Source organism: Aedes albopictus, chromosome 3, assembly GCF_035046485.1.
Source record: "Aedes albopictus strain Foshan chromosome 3, AalbF5, whole genome shotgun sequence".
In the NCBI taxonomy this organism is placed as follows: domain Eukaryota; kingdom Metazoa; phylum Arthropoda; class Insecta; order Diptera; family Culicidae; genus Aedes; species Aedes albopictus.
This window is the reverse complement of record NC_085138.1, coordinates 8,177,648-8,200,818: the sequence shown is the minus strand read 5'-3', so window position 1 is coordinate 8,200,818 and position 23,171 is coordinate 8,177,648. Positions and strand designations below refer to the sequence as shown.

The 23,171-nt window shown below is 40.0% G+C and overlaps 2 protein-coding genes across 4 annotated transcripts; both read left to right on the top strand.

Moving 5' to 3' along the window:
• The first annotated feature begins 40 nt into the window (after nucleotides 1-40).
• LOC109426327 (centromere protein J) lies at nucleotides 41-21,842 on the top strand. Of its 3 annotated transcripts, XM_062842875.1 has the most exons (4): nucleotides 41-539; nucleotides 615-961; nucleotides 19,586-21,365; nucleotides 21,425-21,842. In XM_062842875.1, exons 1-4 carry the CDS (start codon nucleotides 139-141, stop codon nucleotides 21,762-21,764), a joined length of 2,868 nt encoding a protein of 955 aa, XP_062698859.1. In that variant the 5' UTR covers nucleotides 41-138; the 3' UTR covers nucleotides 21,765-21,842. The 3 variants fall into 3 exon arrangements, with proteins under 3 accessions (XP_062698859.1, XP_062698858.1, XP_062698857.1); XM_062842874.1 differs by having other exon boundaries at nucleotides 41-961; nucleotides 19,589-21,365; XM_062842873.1 differs by having other exon boundaries at nucleotides 41-961.
• On the top strand, nucleotides 11,903-17,737 carry LOC115268956 (uncharacterized). Its single transcript, XM_062842876.1, has 4 exons — nucleotides 11,903-12,363; nucleotides 12,649-12,802; nucleotides 13,231-14,235; nucleotides 17,169-17,737. The coding sequence occupies exons 3-4, from the start codon at nucleotides 13,239-13,241 to the stop codon at nucleotides 17,222-17,224; spliced, it is 1,053 nt and encodes a 350-aa protein (XP_062698860.1). The 5' UTR covers nucleotides 11,903-12,363; nucleotides 12,649-12,802; nucleotides 13,231-13,238; the 3' UTR covers nucleotides 17,225-17,737.
• Nucleotides 21,843-23,171: the final 1,329 nt, after the last annotated feature.

Genomic DNA, 23,171 nt, shown 5'->3' with positions numbered 1-23,171 from the left:
GTCGGATCGCAACCGCGCGAGTCGCGTAAACAAACAACGGTTACAAACTGCTGACCGCGGTCGGAAAAGCGTTCGTTCGTTCGTCGCAGTGTTTTTTCTTCCGCGAAAGTCGAGAAAGTCGGGGCGTTCCGATGTGCAATGTCCGCCGCCGAGTCCGAATCGCCGCGCAGTATCCTCGCCCGGTTGGAGCAGCTGAAACAGTGGCAGGAAGAGCAACAGCGCGTTCTGCTGCAGAAACAAATCGCCCAGCGCGAGCTGCTCAATCAGGAACAGCAGAAAATGTACGCTATTTTGGGGCTGGACCGCGGGGGGACCGAAGGAGATGACCAGGAGGTGATGGTGAGTGATGACGAACCGGAATTTGAACAAACCAACATGCAGCGGCAGTTGGTGCTGGATCGGAGAAGAAGCCCACCGGACGACAGTGACGTAGAAGTGGAGAAGGTGCCGTCAAGGCAGCGGATTAGGCAACCCCCGGTACCCACGAGAAAAGTTCCGACGAAACCCTTCCTCAAGCGTGGCGAAGGGTTGAAAGCTAGGTTTAAAGTTGATCCCAATAGTTTTAAGCTAGACAATTTGCCCAAGTATAAGTATGCTAATCTCGCTAAATCTAGAGCGCAAGATGCCAAGAAACGGAAGCAATCCGAAGAAGCATCGACGGCGGATAAGCCGTCGGGGAACAGTAGGGGGAAATCACAAGAGCCGTCGGGGCGGAAATTTTTGGCCCGAAGAGAAGAATCGCCACCGAGGGTGGTTTTGGACATTAACAAGGTGCAACATAAGAAGCTTACTGTTCAGCAGCCGGTGGAGAAAACAGTTTCGAGGAATATCAATCAAACGGCTGAAGAATGTCCTGGTGAGGAGAGTTTGGACGAGACTGACGATCAAGAGGAGATTAGTTTATTGCCCAGTATGGAATCACTGAAGCTGAGACGTGATGCAATCGAGTCACAGAAAAGTGGTAAGTCTAATCGTTTCAACGTAGACTAAGGGTCGATTTCTTCACCCCGGCTTAACTGGTAAGCCAGGCTTACCCATATAGTTAAACTTGGTTTAACGCTTAAGCCAGGGTGAAGAAATCGCCCCTAATACATATACCTAGGGTAACGAACCACTTGGGCAGCGGCCGGTATTTTGGGCACTCTCCGCTATAACAATTGCAAACCAATTGACTTGAAATTCTTGTGTGACAGTAGATTCATGTTGGCATATTGAACCGTGGACAACGACTCACGGCACATCAACTGATCCTAGTAGGCATGGTCAATCTCAGCCACCCGCGTCGTCGTCACCCGTCCAGTAAAGTCACAGTGTGAAGTCAGATTGCATTCCGGTAGCTCCCGCTTGCTCGCAACAAATCTAAAGTGCGCATTTCTGTACACGGCTAGATACTATACGTATCTCATCGCGTTTTAGAAATTGTGTCAATTGGCTCAGAATTAGCTGTGTTATAGCAGAAAAGTGCCCAAAATACACGCTAAGAAAAAGTTACTCTAAAATGAGTAAAATTCACACAAAACTGAGCTAAACTGGAACAGCTCAAAAAATGAGTAAATTGCATTTCCAGCGATAGCGCTGACTCAAGTGCAAAAATCCAACTGGTTTAAGGCGTATAATATTCTTCACATCAGCAAGAATATTATACAGCTTAAACTGATGAGATTTTCGCACTTGGGCCAGCGCTAGCGCTGGAAAAAAAAATTACTCAATTTTGAGTTGTCCCACTTTAGCTCAGTTTTGTGTGAATTTTCTGACCGTGTAGGATCCCTACTTCGAAACAGTAATTTTTATAATTCAAGAAAAAGTACAAAATTAATAAGTTTATTACTATGATGTCTAGGTCTTGTGATGCTGATCAAATTTGCCAGAAATTCTATGTGATCTTATTTTCAGAATACAAAAGTTTACATTTATAATTTAGAATAAACCTAGAATCAATAAGTTCATCATCGTCCTGATCGACTTTGCAAGAATCAAAGAATTCATCATCAGATAGCTCTTGAAACTTTGCTTAACATGCAATTTCTCTCTGTGGGCTGATTTTCGAGATACAGAAGTTTAGAATTTTCAAGACTCACTAGCGCTACCTAGCGGATATATTCAGAATCAACTAGTTCATTAGCGGACAGCTCAATTTTCCAGCAGTCGAAATCCTTCTGTGGTCTGATTCTCAAGCTGGAGAAGTATAAGGACTGTTCAATTTATAAAACGGACAACTTGCTTGTGCGATATCTTTTTTATTATTCAATAAAATCATTATCAGTTTTTTGCAGAATATTCTATAGCTATTCTCAAATGTATGAAAAATATAACATTGAGCAAAAGGTTCTTTATTGTGTAGCTGAAGCGGTTTTCGTAAAACATCAATAAAAACCCATTTCTCAAAATTCGGCATAACTTTCCACATACTCAACGTGCACATTTTCATGAAGTTTTTATTGAATTGGAATCTTATACTATTCTACTAAAGGTAAAGCTTAATAGTTGATCAATGATAATGCACCAAGCAATCTCCAGCTTGAACTAGTAAATTGCCTTGTTTTCATAGAAATTATTAAAAAATGTTCATTTAAGTCATGTGTTGCAATGGCATCACTGATTTGGCTAAAAGTTTGTCCAGAGTAGAAGAATATTGCTCTCTGAATGATACAGAAGAAAAATTTACTTTTATTTGCATTTTTCATCAAAAATTTAATCCATAAAGATGGTCATATTAAAAAATCTCATACTTTTTGCTCCATTGATGCAGATTTTCGACTCTAGCGAATCTTGTTATTATTTATTTTCAACAAAGTTGGTCCTATGTTACTGTACACCTTATTTAATAATAATCGGATGCAAAGTTTTTATTTCCAACATCATTGTTGTGCAAAAACTACATTAGGTGGCCTTGTTATTTGGAAGAACATTCAAAGAACGAAACTGTTTTGATTACTGTGTATGTAATGGCGCACACTAACCAAACCAGCAATGCTATTAAGAAGCAGTTTTCTGCATTTAAAACCACATTATTCCCACTTTCGACTGGATGCATAAAAAAATTGATTATTTAATATTTTCATGCCCTTTTTGCTTTACAATTGAATTTTATTCAAAAAATTGAATTCCACTTGAGACTTTAATATCTCGACACTTAATTTTCCAATTGAGTTTAAATTTTGCCAAAATGTTTATTCACAGACAAACAGACGTAACACTCTTCAAAACGGCTTGGCACATGCATTTAACGATCAATTCAAATTTCATTTGATTTGCGCGATAGTTCCACCAGATGCGCTAGTGTTCGATCGCTTTGACGTTTGCCAGTGTACACGTTGCTGAATGATGCAAACGAAAATTACAGGCAATCTATGTAGTAGTGTGCGTGTCAGCAAAACGTCAAATCGAAATTCATCATGGCCGACAGTGTCGCGCGCGGTTCTACCAACAGGTGGCAGTGTGCTCATGAAAATGACACCGGGCAAAAATTTTTGATGAATTTCCTCTAAGAGTTACGTCTGTTTGTCTGTGGTTTATTACTCATGCTGCTGCAGCATGGCACATACTTTTCTGGTATTAAAAACGATATACCATATGTGAACAGTGATTTTATATATATATTCAATTTTCAGCAATCGGAAAATTCACCTCTTTTAACACCTGGCCGATTTTCTATAAAATAAAACTATTTTTATTCGATTCAAAAATGATCACTATAATGAAAGATGGTGTACTGAACAACGAAGCAAGGGTGGTTAAATTTGAACTACGCGTCTTCTTTTTATAGCCTTGTAAAGTTGTCCGTTTTATAAATTGAACAGTCCTTAGAATTCCTAAGACGCTCTATCTCAAAAAAAGTTTGAATATTGTTCAATCATCAAATTGCTCTCATTTCTACAGCTTTCATTTAATAACAACACTGACGGGGGAGATAGGAGTAGCAAAAACAAAGTAGTTTTATAAACTTCTTCGACCCAAGACTAAAATATTGCACACTTTGCCGAAGTTGACGATATCGTCTAGTGGTGCTCAGGTTGAAGCATATCGCGGGTCACAAAGCCATTTGGCGTCAAAATTACGGGCCGCAGAATATAAATCTCCATTTGAATATGCGGAAGTCAGAATCAACTCTCTTATTAATAGTGTTTGAATCCTTTTACCAAGGTTGTTTAAGAATTGGAAAACTATAGAGTTTTGTATGATCTCGACAATATTTCTTGTTCTTCACTACTTTCCCAACGTTTTGCCTATATTATAGTTTAAAGGAGCATTATTATGTAGCTGCTTTTGTTATTATTGCTTCCGGAATTTCTCAAGAAGTTCCTTCAGGAATTGCTCCAAGTATTACTCCAAGAATTCCTCCAGATATTCACTTCTGTAATTTTCACAGGAACAACTTCAGGGATTATTTTAAGGAATTATTTTTGGGATTTTTTCAGGTATTCCTCCTGGAATTCCTTCAAAAACTCCACCAGGAATCCAGTACACCCTCCAGGAACTGTTTCAGGATTCCTTCAGAAATTCCTCTAGGGATTGCTTCCGGGATTCCTCCTGTGGTTTCTTCAGGAATTCCTCCATGGATTCCTTAAGGAACTGCTATAAGGGATGCATACAGGAGTATCTCCGCGAACTCTTCTTAGGATTTCTTCAAGATTTCTGCAAGAATTCCTATTGTGATTTATTTCCTCCTTCTGGGAATTCGTCAGAAATTTCTCTTGGGATTCTCTCATGAATTCTTCTTGGGATTCCTCCAAAAAAATCCTCGAGGGATTCCTCCAAGAATTATTCTAGGAATTTATTCGTGAATTTAAGAACTCTCCCAGAAATTTCTCTGGGAATTCTTGCAAGGATTCCTCTTATTACTCCCCCCAGGAATCTCAAAAAAGATTCCTCCGGAAGTTCTTCTAGAGATTGCTCCAGGAATTCTTCAGAAATATCTCTAGGGGTTCTTCAAAGAATTCTTCCAGGGATTTCTCTTGAAATTGCTCAAATGAATCTTCAAGAAATTCCTCCAGGGATTTCTTTGGGGATTGCTTTTGGAATTCGTCCTGAGATGCTTCCAGGAATTGCTCCAGGGATTATTTCAAGAATTCCTAAAAGATTCCTGCAGAAGTTTCTCCAAGAATTCCTCCAGGGATTTCTACAGGCTTACCTTCCAGAGATTCACTGGAGAATTCCTTCTGTAATTTTCACAGGAACAACTTCAGGGATTATTTTTTATGAATTATTTTTGGGATTTTTTTTAGGAATTCCTCCAGGAACTATTTCAGGATTCCCTTTGGAATTCCTCTTGGGATTGCTTCCGGGATTCCTCCTGTGGTTTCTTCAGGAATTCCTCCATGGATTCCTTAAGGAGCTTCTTTAGGGACGCATACTGGAGTTCCTTCGAGAACTCTTCTTAGGATTTCTTCAAGATTTCTGCAAGAATTCCTATTGTGATTTATTTCCTCCTTCTGGGAATTCGTCAGAAATTTCTCTTGGGATTCTCTCATGAATTTTTCTTGGGATTCCTCCAAAAAAAATCCTCGAGGGATTTCTCCAAGAATTATTCTAGGAATTTATTCGTGAATTTAAGAATTATTCTAGAAATTCCTCTGGGAATTCTTATTATTCTCCCCAGGAATCTCAAAAAAGATTCTAGAGAACTTCTAGAGATTGCTTCAGGAATTCTTCAGAAATATCATTTTGATCATTTTCAAAGAATTATTCCAGGGATTTCTCTTGAAATTGCTCAAATGAATCTTCAAGAAATTCATCCAGAGATTTCCTTAGGGATTGCTTTTGGAATTCGTCCAGCGATTTTTCCAGGAATTGCTCCAAGGATTATTTCAAGAATTCCTAAAGGATTCCTGCAGAAGTTTCTCCAAGAATTTCTCCAGGGATTTCTTCAGGCTTGCCTTCCAGAGATTCACTGGAGAATTCCTTCTGCAATTTTTACAGGAACAACTTCGGGGATTATTTTTTTTATGAATTATTTTGTTTTTTTTTTCAGGAATTCCTCCTGGAATTCCTTCAAGAACTCCACCAGGAATTGGTCCAGGACATCCTCAAGGAACTGTTTCAGGATTTCCTTAGGAATTTCTCTTGGGATTGCTGCCGTGATTCCTCCTGGGATTTCTTCAGGAATTCCTCCATGGATTCCTTAAGGAACTGCTATAGGGATGCATACAGGAGTTCCTACGCGAACTCTTCTTAGGATTTCTTCAAGATTTCTGCAAGAACGCCTACTGTGATTTCTTCATTTCCTCCTTCTGGGAATTCGTCAGCGACTTCTCTTGGGGTTCTCTCATGAATTCTTCCTGGAATTCCTCTAAAAAATCTTCGAGGGATTCCTCCAAGAATTATTCCAGGAATTTATCCGCGAATTTAAGAATTCTTCCATAAATTCCTCTGGGAATTCTTGCTGGAATTCCTCTGATTATTCCCCCCAGGAATCCCAATAGAGATTCCTCCAGAAGTTCTTCTAGAGATTCCTCCAGGAATTCTTCCAGAAATATCTCCAGGGATACCTCAAAGAACTCCTCCAGGGATTCCTCTTCAAATTGCTCAAATGAATCTTCAAGAAATTCCTCCAGGGATTTCTCTAGGGATTGCTTTTGGAATTGCTCCAGGGATTCTTCCAGGAATTCCTCCAGAGATTCTTCCAGGAATTCCTCCAGGGATTTCTATATGGATTCCTCCAGGGATTTCTTTAGGCTTGCCTCCAGGCATTTCACCAGGAAATCCTTCAGGAATTCCTCCAGTGACTCCCCCAAGGATTTCTCCAAGAACTCGTCGTTGAATTATCTCAGGAATTCCTGCAGGTGTTCCTACAGAAATCCGTCCTGAAATTGATTGAAGAATTCTTTCAGGAATTCCTCCAGAAATTCCTACAGCAATTCCTCCAGGAACTTCTCCCGTAAATTCTTCAAGAAATTCTCCAGAGATTCCTTCAAAAATTCCCCAGGAATTTCTCCCGTAATTTATCCAGAAATCCACTCTGGATCTTCAAAATCCTCCAACGAATCCTCCAAAATCCTCCAGATATTGCTCCAGGAATTCCGTCAGAGATTCCTTTGGAATTTCATCCAGACATTCCTCTAGATATTCCAATAGGCATTGCTCCAGAAGCTCCTCTAGGAGTTCCCCAGGAATTACTCTAGGGATTTCTCTAAGCATTCCTCCAAGATTTCATCCTGGAATTTCTCCAGGGACTCTTCCAGGAGTTCGTCCCAGAATTCTTCTGGGAATTACACCAGGATTTTCTTCAGGAATTCCTCCAGAGACATCTCCAGGGACAATTCCTCCAGAAATTCGTACAATAATTCTTCCGGAAATCCTCCAGGACTTTTTTCAGAGATTAATCCAGGAATTGCCTTTGGAATTCTTCCGGAAATTTATTCAGGACAGAATCAGGAGTTCCTCCAGGGACTCCTCCAAGAATTGCTTCGGGGATTCCTCCTGGAATTCCTCCAGAAATTCCTATAGGAATTTATCCAGGGATTGCTCCAGGAATTCATTCAGGAATTTCTTCAGAGATTCCTCGAGAAAATTTTTCCAAGAATTCATCTAAAGATTTATCCAACAATTCCTCAAGGATTTCCTCTTCAAATTCCTCAAGGGATATCGCCAGACAGTTGTCCAGAAGTTTCTCCAGGATTTCCTCCAGAGATTCCTCCAGGAATTGCCTCAGGAATTCATCCAGAGATTTTTTTTAAGAATTCTTCCAGGGATCGCTCTAGAAATTCCTCAAAGGATTTCTCCAAGAATTCCTCTAATGATTTATCCAGAAATTCCTCCAGGATTTCCTCTTCAAATTCCTCAAGGGATACCGCCAGGAATTTGTCCAGAAGTTTCTCCAGGATTTCCTCCAGAGATTCCTCCAGGAATTGGCTCAGGAATTCATCCAGAGATTTTTTTTTAAGAATTCTTCCGGGGATCGCTCTAGAAATTCCTCAAAGGATTCCTCCAGAGATTTCTGTAGGAATTCGTCGAAAGCTTTATTCAGAATTTCTCTTGGGAATCTTGCAGGAGTTTGTCCAAGAACTCATGCATTGAAGTGGATTTTTTTATGGAATCTCGAATAGAATACTTGGAAGAACTTAAGAACACTCTGCACTGCTTCTGGTACTCCTAATACCTGAGAAAAATTGCTGGAGAAAATTTCAGCTTAATCCCTGAGAATATTCTATCTATCGGATTCCTCCACTATTTGAGAGTTCCATGTAGGAAATCCTTCGGATAATGTTTCTGGGAATTCCTGCACGAGCTCCATCTACGGATAGCTCCAGGAATTTCTAATAACGATTTTCCAAGATTTATTATAAGAATTCCTCGAGAACTTCCTCTTGGCGATTCTTTTAGAAACTTTTTGTGGGGATTCCTCCTGAAATTCCATCTGGAAATTGCTTCAGGAAGTTCTTCTAAGGATGTCTTGGATGGCACAAATTTCCCGAATGGAGGAGAACGTGCCTCTAGAGCCGACCTACTGAAGGATGTCTTGGGGAACTTCATCTGAGGGTTGATTCATGTATGTCATATGGATATGAAGATGACTTCAGGAATTTCGGCAGCGGATTCTTAAAAAAATACATCGGGAGATTCCTTCAAAAACTTTCCGAAGGAATTTATGGGGTTTTCTCCTAATAGAAACTGGGAGGTTTTCTGGGAGGTTTTCTGGGAGGTTTTCCTCCTAATAGAAACGCTTTAATGATCCTCAGAATTTCTTGGCAAAATTCTTGACAGATTTCCAGAAGGAGTTTTTAGAGAAATCCCAGTAAAAATCTGTGAGAAATACCGAAGACTATTCTGAAGGGAATCCAGCATAAGCCCATGGATAAATTCCTGCAGGAATTTCCCAGGATAAACTTCTGGAGAAATCACTTGATAAATGTCAGAGGGATTTCCCGAAAGAATACCAGGGAAGAATACTCCGGGTAAATTATTAGAAAGAAAACAAACTCCTGAAAGATTCCCATAAGTAAATTCAAAAAGAATTCCAGGGCGCCAAGTAACTCCTACGGGATTTTCAGAAAGAATTCCTAGAAGATTTCCAAAAGGAACTCCAGGAAGGATCCCAGAAGGAGCTTCTAAAGGTTTTCTTATTTCCGGAGAATTTTTAGAAAATAAAAGTCTTGGAGAATGCTCAGAAAGAAATCCTGGTGGAAATCTGGAAGAAAATCTTGGAAGATTACCAGAAGGCAGATGCTTTAGGGTTTTCAGAAGAAGTTCTTACAGGAATCCCAGTAAATAAAATCCGGGTGAAATTCCAAAGATGATTCTGGAGGGAATCCAGCAGAAGCCCATGGATAATTCCCAGATAGAATCCCAGAAGAAATTCCTGTAGGAATTCCAAAAAAAATCAAGTGAAATTTCTGGACAAATTAAAGAAGGATTTCCCAGAAGAGAGCCAGAAAAAAAACCCTTTCTAGAATCTCAGAAGGAACTACTGATGGAGTCCCAAAACAAAAAAAAACTTTTGGAAGAATCCCAGGAAGATTTTCTAAAGAAGTTATTGAAGAATTGATAAAATAATTCCATAAAATTATTTAAAGGAATCTTAGAAAAAACTTTTACAGGAGTCAAAACAAATTCCGTAGAAACTAACTACTGGAGGAATTTAAGAAAACAACATGTTGTTGAATTGCGGAAAGAACCTTTGAGGCTTGAGAAACTCCTTGAGAGATACCTTAGGCTTAATCTAAAAAAAAAAATAAAATAAAAGGAAAGGAAACCAAGTGGAATCGTACAAGATTACCTGGAGGGATTCCAACATTCTTGAAGTGAACTCAGAAGATATTAACTCATTGGAGGAATTCCATCAGATTACGTAAAGGAATCCCAACAGCAACTCCAACTTTGATAAATCCCATCAAAAATACTTCTGAACGAATTAATCCCATGGAAAGTCCCAAAACAAACGAAGTTCGGTGAAAGTTACTAACATTACTGTTATTTTCCGGTAAAAAACTTAACGGTTGAGTTTTCGGTAAACTATTACCGAAGCCGGAGGTTTTCTCTAAGTGTGTAGGAAGAGTTTCTGGGAGAATTTTAAATCTTATGTTCCAGGAGAAAATCTTGAAAGGATTTCTTTAGGATCTTGTGAAGAAATCCCCGTAGGAAACCCAGGATACATTAAAAAAACATCTGCTGGATACCCAGAAGAACTCTAGGAGAAATCCCAAGGGCCAGCAATTCTTTAAAGTACTCAAACAAAAACTTCTCATAGAATTACAAGTATCTCTTCCAAGCGGTATCGTGCCAGAAGAAACTCTATGGAACTTCTTTCCTGGTGGAACTTTTTATGGAAGTAATCGAAGGAACTTATTAAGAATGCCCAGAGGAAATCCTGGAAAATTTCCGAAGGAACTCCTGGCGGAGAATTCCCAGAGCAACTCCCAGCTGGATTTCAAGAGAAACTTTGGAGGGATTTAAAGAGTTTGGAGGGTCCTCGAGAGGAGCTTTGGAGAAGGATTTTTGGAGAATTAAAAAAAATTGAAAGAATTTCAAGAGTATTTTCAGAGGGTTTTTGGAGGAATTTCAAGCGAATTTTTATAGAGATTTCTAGAAGATTTGGGATTTGAAGAGGATTTGGGATTTTAAGAGGATTTTGGATGATTTCACGAAGATTTTTGGAGGGGTTTCAAGAGGTTTTTTGAAGGATTTCGAAAGGACGTTTGGAAGTATTTTAAGGGGACTTTTGGACTTTTAGAAGAATTTTAAGAGGGGTTTTGGAGAGATTTTTAAAGGATTTTTGGAGGGATTTGAAAAGGATTTCAGGGGGATTTTTGGGGTATTTCAGGGGATTTTTGGAAGCATTTCAAGAGCAATGTTGGAGCGATTTTTTGAAGGGATTTCAAGAGGAGTTTTGGTGGGGGTTTTAGGAGACTTTTTGGAGGTATTTCAAAAAGATTTTTGGAGCTATTTCAAGAGGACTTTTGGAGGGATTTCAAGAGGGTTTTTGGAGAAACTTTAGAAGGATTTTTCTTTTGGAGGGATTTTAAAAGATTTTTTGGTTGGATTTCAGAAGGATTTTTTGAGCGATTTCAAAGGGTTTTTTGGAGGGATTTTGAAAGGACTTTTGGAGGTATTTTAGGAGGATTTTTGTAAGGATTTCAAGAGCATTTTTGGAGAGATTTAGAAAGAACTTTTGGAATGATTTCAAGAGGATTTATGGAGGTATTTAAAAAAGATGTTTGGAGATATTTCAAGAGGACTTTTGGAGGGATTTCAAGAGGAACTTTAGAAGGATTTCAAGAGGGAATTTGGAGGAATTTGAAAAGGATTTTTGGTTGGATTTCAGGAACATTTTTGGAAGGATTTCAAGAGGATTTTTCGAGGACTTTAAGAGAATTTTTGGAGGGGTTTTAAAAGGGTTTTTGGAAGGAATTCAAGAGGAACTTTTGAAGGATTTCAAGAGGAGCGTTGGAGGGATTTCAAGAGGGCTTTTGGAAGAATTTCAAGAGGATTTTAGGAGGAATTTCAAGATAATTTTTGGATTCCGAGATGGTTTTTGGAAGGATGTCAAGAGGATTTTTGGATGGATTTCAGTCTGATTTCTTAGGGATTCCAAACGGATTTTGGAGAGATTTTAAGAGGATTTTTGGAGGGATTTTAGAAGGATTATTGGAAGGATTTCATGAGGATTTCCGGAGGGATTTCAAGAGAATTTTTGGAGGGATTTCAAGAGGATTTTTGGAAGATTTTTGGAGGTACCGTCAGTGTACCAGTAGCCGCTCGTGATCCAATAGCCGCTCACCGCCATGAAAATGATGTTTATTGGCTTAAATATATACCATTGTCTTCATCCGTATATAATTCGGCACGCATATTTTAAATATCAGTGGAAAAAAGATTGTATTTTTACAGGGAACCTTGTTTTCTCCGTTCGTGAGCGGCTATTGGAACACGAGCGGCTACTGGTACATTGAGGGTAATTCAAAAAGGTGTTTGTGTGATGTTCGTTCTGAACATCCCCAGCGAATTGTCATTTGACGTTTGCCTATCGAGCAAACGAGCGCGATATAGCCGAAGCCGAAGGGCTCCTCTTCAGCTGAAATAAATCAGACCATCAGTCTGTTCTGAAACTCCACTAGAAACAGTTGCTTTTATTATCACGATCCCCAGTTTTAGCTCTCGGTGTCTAGTCAGTCGGCCCATCAGTAGTTCTTCAATTTGGTTATTTAAAAGTGTCGACGAGAAAACCTGTTTTTTCGCGTGCGTGCAAAGTGTTTCCGCCACCTAATCAATCTATTTCCCCGTGGGACGGTCATCGAAGTAGCTGGTGAGCAACCACAAGAAGGACCAACTCGACGCAGAGGCAAAAAGCTTTCGCTGAGCATTTCGACCGGCGCTTGGAAAATTGCTTGGTTGAATAGAAGGCTAAACCGGCGACGCTGTAAAAGCGTAAGTAAAGTGAAAAAGTAGCAAGAAGAGCTATGAAAAGAAAGTGAAAGTGCTACTGTGACCCCACCATTTTGTTTAATAGCGTCACTCGATTTGGATCGATCGGGACACAATTGCTGGTGAAAACTGAAAAGGCCTTTTCATTTTTTGTATGTGGCCAAGAATAATAGGGTGGTCCATAAAAACAATTGTGCTCTATTTTGTTTTCAGCAGTGCAAAACATTTTGTTAAGTGAACAATTTGTTTCGATTGATTATTAACAGCAGCTTTTTTCTTCAAATCTAGTAGAGACAATTGAAAGAGTTCGACGGCGGTCCCATATTCCAGGCTATTCGAAGGAATTCCAGGCAACGGCTCTGGATGGTTGGACGGTTGTCGCTTTTGGATGCTATTTGTCGTGGTTTGCTTGAAGTAATCTACTGGAAAGAAACAATATAGGGTGAGTAATTTTTACTACATTCTGTTTATGTGTGGTTAAGACCAGTGTTTTTCTTTTTAATTTCAATCAACTAAGGTGATTTTTTTTTCGTCCCTGATTTTCTCAAATACGATTTATGCGAATTTGTTATAATACGGCCGATTTACCATCCATTTTGATAATTTGGGGAGTGACCATTACTTTAATATTCTGAACGCCATTTATTTGATTATTGAATACCCTTTTGTAATTTATTGAATACCATTTGCCGATTTTTTGAATACCCTTTTGTGAACTACTGAATACCATTTGTTGAATATTGAATACCTTTGTTGAATACTGAATACCTTTGTCGATTACTGAATACCTTTTATTAATTGCTAAAATTTTTTTGACTTTTTTTGAATACATTTGCTTTTGAATACCTTCTATTGATTTCGGATTGACAGATAGAGCAATGAGTTCCACTGTGGCTTTTTCCATGGAACCCTACCGACGGGGTACATCGTTTAACGATTGGTATACACGCATGACATACTTTTTCCAAGTGAATAATGTTGAAGAGAAGAACAAGTTGGCATATTTTATAACAATGAGTGGCCCGGTAATTTTTGCCGAGATAAGACTTCTCTATCCAGCGGGGAACTTTGAGCAAGCATCGTTGGGAGATATTGTGTCAAAGCTAAAGAACCGTTTGGACAAAACAGACCCCGATATGGTGCAAAGGTACAAATTTGCGACCAGAGTCCAGAATCCGGATGAAAGTACGGAGGACTTCATTTTGAATCTAAAATTACAGGCCGAATTTTGCGGGTTTGAAAATTATAAACAGGTTGCTATCCTAGACCGCCTCGTAGCTGGCATTAGAGATAAAAACCTCAGGCAGCGGCTTTTAAGCGAGGAAAAATTAACTCTTGCAAATGCTGAAAAACTTATCGCAACATGGGAGGTAGCACGAGCTAATGCCGGTACCACCGACCAACAAAATGGGGGGCAATCTGGTTTGGTTGCAGCTTTGTCTAACAGTCCAGCACAAAGGGTAGGAGAAACGGCGGCAAGGTTGAGCAAAGTCTATCAGCTGGCAGGAGAAGATAGGGTAGGAGGTACCAGCAGTAGGGGAAATGTTAAAAGTCGCTTAGGGTTCAGACCGACGGAACGATGGCAGCCAGCATACCGAGGTGGACGTAGAGCTGATGCGAGTAATTCCCAGACACAGGAGGGACGACAAGGACATCGACAATGGATACGACCCGATTACTCCCAGATGATTTGCAACTTCTGCGGAGTCAAGGGCCACATTCGGAAGAAGTGCTTTAAACTGAAAAACCTACATCGCGACGCAGTGAATCTAGTTGATTCTTACAGGCCAGGGCCATCAGCAGACAGGCACATCTCCGAATTGTTGGAGAGGATGAACACCCGGAACGACGAAGAGGACGAAGATTCTGACTCAGGTAATATACAATGCATGCTAGTGGCATCTATTAACAAGATAAGCAACCCTTGTTTGGTGCGGGTAGAGATTGAGGGCAAGGGTCTAGAAATGGAAGTTGATTGTGGAGCGTCGGTATCCGTTATTAGTAAAAGACGATATTTGTCGAAGTTTGACAATACTCTGCGAAAATATAATGAATCGCTGATGGTTGTTAATGGGTCAAAATTGAAAATTGAAGGGGAGGCAATAGTTGCAGTTAAATTCAATGGTAAAGAGGCGCTAATGCAGTTACTAGTTTTAGATTGTGAAAATGATTTTTACCCACTTTTAGGGCGCACATGGCTTGACACGTTTTATCCCAATTGGAGACATTTCTTCACTAATTCCTTGCAGGTTTACAAGGTAGATGAGACTCCCGGTAAAATTACCACTGATGAACTGAAAAACAGATTTGAAAATGTATTTACAAAAGATTTTTCGTCACCTATCCGCGGTTTTAAAGCAGATTTGGTAATGAAAGATTCCAACCCTATATTCAAAAAAGCCTATGACGTTCCTTATAGATTGAAGGACAAAGTATCTTTGTATTTGGATAAACTTGAAAGGGAGAAAGTAATCACGCCAATTGATACCAGCGAATGGGCCTCTCCAATCGTTATAGTTATGAAGAAGAACAATGAAATTCGTTTAGTTATTGATTGTAAAGTGTCTTTAAACAAAGCAATTGTTCCAAATACTTACCCTTTGCCTACATCACAGGATATTTTTGCAAATTTAGCTGGATGTAAAGTGTTTTGTGCGCTGGACCTCGAAGGCGCATATACGCAGTTAGAACTAACGGACAAGTCCAAGAAGTTTGTGGTCATTAACACGATGAAAGGATTGTATAGGTACAACAGATTGCCACAAGGTGCGTCGTCAAGTGCTTCGATTTTCCAACAAGTAATGGACAAAGTTCTGGAAGGGATTGAAAATGTTACATGCTACCTAGATGATGTCTTAATAGCCGGAAAGACCGAAGAGGAGTGTAAAAACAAGCTTTTATTGGTATTAGAACGATTAGCCAATGCTAATATAAAAGTTAATTTTGAAAAATGCATCTTTTTTGTTACAGAACTTACGCATTTGGGACATATCATTAGTGACAAGGGTCTAATGCCTTGTCCAGATAAAATATCAACAATAGAAAAAGCAAAGGCCCCTAAAAACGAGTCGGAGTTGAAATCATTTTTGGGTTTGTTGAACTATTATCACAAATTTATCCCTAACTTATCTGCTAAATTATACCCGTTGTACAATTTGTTGAAGAACAATGTTAGGTATACATGGGATGACGACTGTCAAAAAGCTTTTAATGAAAGCAAAAATTTGCTAACCAAAACAAATTTTCTAGAATTTTTCGACCCCAGAAAGCCAATGGTAGTTGTTTCAGACGCTTCAAGCTATGGTCTGGGAGGTTTGATAGCTCATGTGATAGACGGCGAAGAAAAACCAATTAGTTTTACATCCTTTTTCTTAAATCCAGCGCAAAGAAAATATCCAATTCTACATTTGGAGGCATTGGCCTTGGTTTGCACGGTGAAGAAATTTCATAAATACCTTTATGGTAAGCATTTCACGATTTACACAGACCACAAGCCTTTGGTGGGAATTTTTGGTAAAGAAGGAAAAAACTCAATTTATGTGACTAGATTACAACGTTTTGTTTTAGATTTGAGCATATACGACTTTGATATTATCTACAGACCTTCGCATAAATTAGGGAATGCAGATTTCTGCTCCAGATTCCCCTTAGAGCAGGACGTACCTGAACACTTAGACATAGACGCCATAAAGAATATCAACTTCAGTAAGGAAATACCTATTGACTCAAAATTGATTGCCGATGCATCCAAAGAAGATGATTTTCTACGACAAGTTGTATCTTACATGCTTAATGGCTGGCCGGACAGACTTGACAGGCAATTTCATGATGTCTTTTCAAATTATGTGGATTTAGAACTAGTGGAGGATTGCCTTCTCTTTCGAGACAGAGTGATCATTCCTAAAATTTACCAGAAACAGGTTTTGACTTTGTTACATGCGAATCATTTTGGGATTATTAAGATGAAACAATTAGCACGGAATACTGTGTATTGGTTTGGCATCAATAAAGACATTGAGAATTATGTAGCTAACTGTGAAGCATGTAATAGTATGGCAATAGTTCATAAATCCACAGAATCGTCCAACTGGATGCCGACAACAAAACCGTTTAGTAGAATTCACATTGATTTTTTCTTTTTCGAACACCGCACTTTTCTACTTATAGTGGATAGTTTCTCCAAATGGATTGAGGTGGAATGGATGAAACATGGAACAGACTACGCTAAGGTTTTAAAAAAGTTAGTGACTTATTTTGCTCGTTTTGGTCTGCCGGACGTTTTAGTTTCGGACAATGGCCCTCCTTTTAATTCCTGGAATTTTGTGGACTTTCTACAGAAGCAAGGCATAAAAGTTATGAAAAGTCCACCCTATAATCCATCAAGTAACGGTCAAGCGGAGAGGTTAGTAAGAACCGTTAAGGAAGTCCTCAAGAGGTTCCTAATGGACCCTAAAATGATGGAATTAGATTTGGAAGACCAGATTAATTTATTTTTGTTTAATTTTAGAAATAATAACATAACGAAAGATGGATGTTTTCCTTCTGAAAGAATATTTTCTTACAAACCAAAAACTATTTTAGACCTTGTTAATCCAAAGAATCATTACAAGAAACATATGTATAAACCACAACCCGATGATGCAAATCAAACTGAGCAACAAAGCGGAAAAGTTCCGAAAACTTCAGAAGATGCTCTTGATAAACTGATTGCGGGAGATGAAGTGTGGTATAAAAATCACAATCCACAAATTCATGCAAGATGGATCAAAGCCATATTTATTAAAAAGCACTCTAACAATATTTTCCAGATTTCCATTGGAAGCGTGGTCGCAATGGCTCACAGAACACAGATAAGGATCTGTAAGGAGGACTCCACGGGGCAAGGGCCGAACGTGTGGGTTACCCTGAGGCAACAACATGGCAGACACCAAGATCCACCAAGCTTGATCATCCCCGACGTAGAACCACCACCGAGGACCGAGGACGGACGAACACAGACTCCGAGGGGAGCTCGGAAACGGATGCATCCGATACCCGTTGACGATGTCGTGGAGCTACGTAGATCTAAACGGTCCAAGAAAAGTAACCGTAGGGATGAATATCATTATAACTAATTAAAATTAAACCTTTCGGGTGAGTTGTAGATCAATTAACATTGAATTCGATTTGTGGTATCATAAATAATTTATTGTACTTTCTGAATATTTATAATTTTGTAAAGGGGAAAGAATTGTGATGTTCGTTCTGAACATCCCCAGCGAATTGTCATTTGACGTTTGCCTATCGAGCAAACGAGCGCGATATAGCCGAAGCCGAAGGGCTCCTCTTCAGCTGAAATAAATCAGACCATCAGTCTGTTCTGAAACTCCACTAGAAACAGTTGCTTTTATTATCACGATCCCCAGTTTTAGCTCTCGGTGTCTAGTCAGTCGGCCCATCAGTAGTTCTTCAATTTGGTTATTTAAAAGTTTGGAGATATTTCAAAAAGATGTTTGGAGGTATTTCAATAAGATGTTTGGAGGTATTTCAAGACGACTATTGGAGGGACTTCAAGAGGATTTTTGGAGCATTTTCAAGAGGGGTTTTAGAAGGAATTCAAGACGAACTTTAGAAGGATTTCAAGAGGAGCTTTGGAGGGATTTCAAGAGGACTTTTGGAAGAATTTCAAGAGGATTTTTGGAGAAATTTTAAAAGGATTTTTGGAGGAGTTTTTAAGAGCAGTTTTGGGAGGATTTTAAGAGGAACTTTTGAGGAGTTTCAAGAGGAACTTTAAAGAGATTTCAAGATGAGTTTTGGAGGGATTCAAAGAAAAACTTTAGAGTGATTTCAAGAGGAACTTTGGAGGGACTCCAAACTTTGGAAGGGATTTCAAAATGGTTTTTGGATGTATTTCAAGGGGATATTCTAGGGATTTCAAAAGGAGGGGTTTCAAGAGGAATTTTAGAGGAATTTCAAGAAAAACTTTAGAGTAATTTCAAGAGGAATCTAGTATTGGAATCTTTGAAACTAATTTGTGGAATTTCAAGAGGATTTTAGGAGAAATTCTAAAAGGATTTTTGGAGTGATTTCAGAACAATTTTCGGAGAGGATTTCAAGAGCAACTTTGAAGGAGTTTCAAGAGGAACTTTGAAGGAGTTTCAAGAGGAACTTTAGAGGGATTTCAAGAAGAACTTTAAAGGGGTTGGAAGAAAAACTTTAGAGCGATTTCAAGAGGAACTTTGGAGGGATTCCTAGCTGGTTTTTGGAAGGATTTCAAGAGGGTTTTTGGATGGATTTCAAGGGATTTCAAAAGGATGTTTTGAGGGATTTGAAGAGGATTTTTGGAGGGATTCCAAGAGGAAATTTGGAGGGATTTCAAGAAAAACTTTAGAGGGATTTCAAGAGTGATTTTGGAAGGAGTTTCAAGAAAAACTTCAGAATGATTTCAAGAGGAATTTAGAATTTCTTTAGAATCTTTGAAATTAATTTCTAGAGGATTGCCTGGATAGATCCGGACAGCGGTTTCCAAACCTAGAAGAAGTTTACGCACAGGCTATTTTGACACTTGCCTACTAACTGTGTAGTGGATAGGGCTTTTTGGGCTGATTCGGAGATGATAAGATGATGAGTTTTAGAGACTTCCAGAACACAACATACAAATTCACGCAATGACAGACGAAGAAAGCCCCGCAATTAATAACGGTTGAAATATTGGAAGAACAGATGGAAATTGAAAAGAGGCAGGCCAAGTTGCAGAAGAACGTAGATCCAGAAAGAAAGAAAAATGAGGAATTACTTTGACTCACTTGTTAGTCAGTAAGGTACACCGGGGCAAGTTGAAACGGGTGGGGCAAGATGAAACACGAAGTTTTGAAATAGATTTCAATACAATTTAGAAATTTTTCCTTCGCTAAAAGATTGTTTGAATCAAAAACATTGTGTTATGGCGATCAAACTGTTTATCATCATTAGAAAACATCATGTTAACCCACTGTTTCAACTTGCCCCGGTGTATCTTAATGTGATCAGGTCGAGATCACCAGGATCTGACTATTTACGCTGCCGTGCATAATCCTTCTATGAATTTGAAACTTTTTTTACAGGCTTTATTTTACTAATTTTTTTTCGTTATTATTTAGTAACATGCTAATCACAAAAAAAGCATAAATTAATTATACCCGGATAATCGAATCACGGAAAATCGAGTCCGACCTGTATTAATTTAATTTACCTATGTTTCCACCAGCAGCACCTGTCCAGCCCCAAGTCCAACCGAACGTCCCGTGGAAGCAACAGCTGCAAAATGACCCAATGCTCCTGCGGCAGCTCAAAGAACTAAAAGACCTTAATCTTTTCGAGCTACTCGAACAGCGACTGGCTTCCGGCAATGCAAGTCTCGATTCCGACGCCAGCACCCTGTTGAAACTGCTAGCGGAAAACACTACAGACCTTTCGGGACTTCTAGGCCTCTCCGATTCCACTATCGTTCCTCCACCTGCACGCAATAATCCTCCCTCGGAAGAACCCTTGGTTCAAACGGAAGAAGTGACCACCTGTCTGACGATCTACCCGATTCCGGATCCGAAGAGACATTTTCTCAAAGACGACAGTGACCTGTCGAGCAGTTCCAGCTGCAGTTCCACCGAAAGCGACTCAGACGATGAGGAACGAGGACACGTCCACTTTGCCGATGAGCAAGAAGTGCAGGAGATCGAAACGGACGTTGAATCCCATCTGGAAACCGTGAACTTCAGTCGAATGTCCACCCCGAAGGATAAATCGCCGAAGGATCGAGGGTCGCTGTCGAACGAGGATGATTCAGGTCGATCAGCGCAGGCGGAGAAGGTTGACGAAGAGCAGAAGCGGATCCGGGAGGACATTCTGGAAAAGAGCGAGCTGCTTAAGGAAAGGCTGGTCGAACTTGAGACTGAAATCGAAAGCTTCCGGAAGGAAAATGCCGAGTTGATGCGCATGAAGCAAGACCACGAGCTGGAGAAAATCAAGCTTGAGCAGGATCGGGAGGAGATGATGGAGAAACTAAACGACGAGCGTATCAAGATGGAGGTGTACTTCCATGACGAACGCATAAAGATTGACGAGGAGAGGCAGAAGGCGCTGAAGGAAGCGATGAAACCGACGAAGAAGGAAAAGGAGGAGATTCTAAGACTGAAAGAACAGATCGCTGAAATGCAGAAGGAAGCGAAAGCCAAGGAGGCGAAGCATGCGTCCTCTTTGTCGCGCTTTCGGTCGCAAATAAAGAACCTGGAGAAGGATCTCAAAGAAACCCAGCTGGAACTGGAAGTTATCAAGAAAGATAACAAAAAGCTGGAAACAGAGAATGCTCGCCTGAAGCGACAGAACAACAGTCGCATGCTGCTGGAAATTAATAAGAATCTTGCAAAGTTGGCAGCTCCTTCGGCGGAACCTTCTGGAGAACCACGGAGGAACTCATCGCCGGAGAAGCCACGGAAATGCGTAGCCGCCAAGATCAAACCCATCGAGGTAGTGGAAAAGGCCGTCATTGGTAAAGTGGCAACGGCGAAGGTGATCAGCCATCCAAGGCGAAGCACAGAAAGCCGAAAATCGAAGCTTTCAAGCAGTGACAGCCAGTCGGAATCGAGTGATTCTTCCAGCGCAAGTGAAGCAGACTCGAGTGGCGACAAAGAGGAACGATCAAGGCGATCGTCGTATTTCCAAGGCAAAGCGAAGAAAGGACTGTTCCAAACGGAAGTGCAGGATCAGAGTCAACCAGAAGCGACGGCGGAAGACCGAAGTCCCAAAACGGCCGAGTTGATCAACAGTCTCAAACGTGAAACGGTCAACGCTGATGGAAGCAGAGACATTTGGTATCCGAACGGAAACTTGAAGAAAATTTCACCGGACGGGCTGGTGATACGGATGCTGTACTTCAACAAGGACATCAAAGAAACCAATATGAGCGAGGGGACGACCAAGTACTACTACTTCGAAACGAACACGTGGCATACGACCTACCTAGACGGTTTGGAGATCCTGGAGTTTCCTGAGTAAGTTGTTTGTCGATTGTATATTCCTATCTTAAATAATCAATCCTTCCCCGTAACAGTGGCCAAACGGAGCACCGCTTCAAGGACGGCTCGACGGAGGTCCACTTCCCGAACGGGTCGATCCGCACCACCAACCCAAACAGCACGGACATCGCCGAGGAGTGGAAGTACCCGGACGGATCGACGGTGATCATCAAGAAGAACGACGACAAGGTGATCAACCTCCCGAACGGGCAGGTGGAAATCCACACGAAGGCACACAAACGCCGGATCTATCCGGACGGGACGATCAAATATCTGTACCCGGACGGGAGCCAGGAGAGCCGGTACTCGAATGGACGCGTCCGACTGAAGGACAAGGAAGGGAAACTCATCTCCGACACGGGCGGAACGGGATGATCTGATCATACTCCGATAGTGCAAGTAAGTGGCAAGATCTTTGTTGTATATTGTAATAAATTTTAATATTTTTACATAGCGGAATGGGATCATGTGATTCGTCCGTAGAATTTGACAGAACGTAGCCATGCAAAACGTTACGGCTATCATTGTATTGATTCCTTTTGGGAGGATCGATGTGTATTATCCCCAGCAGAATGGACAATTTTGTTTCAACTGAATCTTCAAAATGTTAGGAACTTTGTCGTCTTGTTTTTTTGTGTAGCGTTGTTTAGAATATGTACAGGAAAAAACTAACTGCAGTGGCAGAAGTCGTATAGTAAGGTACAGTTCTTCGTTTTTTTTTACATAAGTACTGAAATAATCGAGGATTGTGGAATTAAAGGCTTCGGTATTGAGGTAACGTAATGCACCGAAATGTTCAGTTATGCGACGCTGCAACGAAGACCCACCGTACTGTTTCTTTATTTGTTCGTCTTTTCGAACCGATCGACCGATCGCAAGTCGCAGGGCTGGTATGCTCTTATTGCGATTGGGGCAACAGTTCTCTCCTCTTAAGAATTGACTTGAGACCAGGGTGGCCACAGACTCGGGAAATTCGGGAAATGCGGGAAAAAGTCGGGAATTGAAATTCATCGGGAAAAATGCGGGAATAAGTCGGGAATTTAATTTATGATCGGGAATTTTTAATTGATGTGTAATGTCCTCAGAATATAAACCCAAACTTAGATTTAACACTTTACTCATTTCAAATCCCAACTTCTTACAACAATTTCACAATTATTGTATACTTCTATCTCATGAAGAAATTTACATTATCCAAACATTTGATGATGATCATTATTGGTTTCTGAATTATGAGTGATTTTTATCTATATTAAACGAGATTTTTAGCCCAAGGCTAGTTCCTCTCAGGACCGCTATACTTACGCTTTACTTCCCTTTCGAAATTCTTCCTCATGAGTTTGTCGGGAGACGAATTCGCTCCCAGATTTAACCATCACACCAGGTTTGCTGCAGAGTGAGTGATTTCTTGTTTGGTAGATATTATCCGGATGACAGCTTTTTATATTGTCCGGATATTATAAATCACATTTTTTAGAACACGATTCGAACTAGTATAAAAAACTGAACCCTAAAAACGTAAGAAATATCGCAAAAAATAAAGAATTTTTGATAGAAAAACTTTCTGAATGATTTAAGCAGAAATGCAAAGAAATACTTCTCCGAAGTATTTCCACAATATACCAGAAAGGTCTATGAATTCCATAGGAAATTGCACACGATTTTTTTTTCCAATTATAAATTCAATGATTTTTCGCAGAATACACAACGCAAATTGCCGAGGAATCCTTTCCGAATATTATCGAGGAATCACGTAGATTTGCAGGGTTTCTACTGTCAACT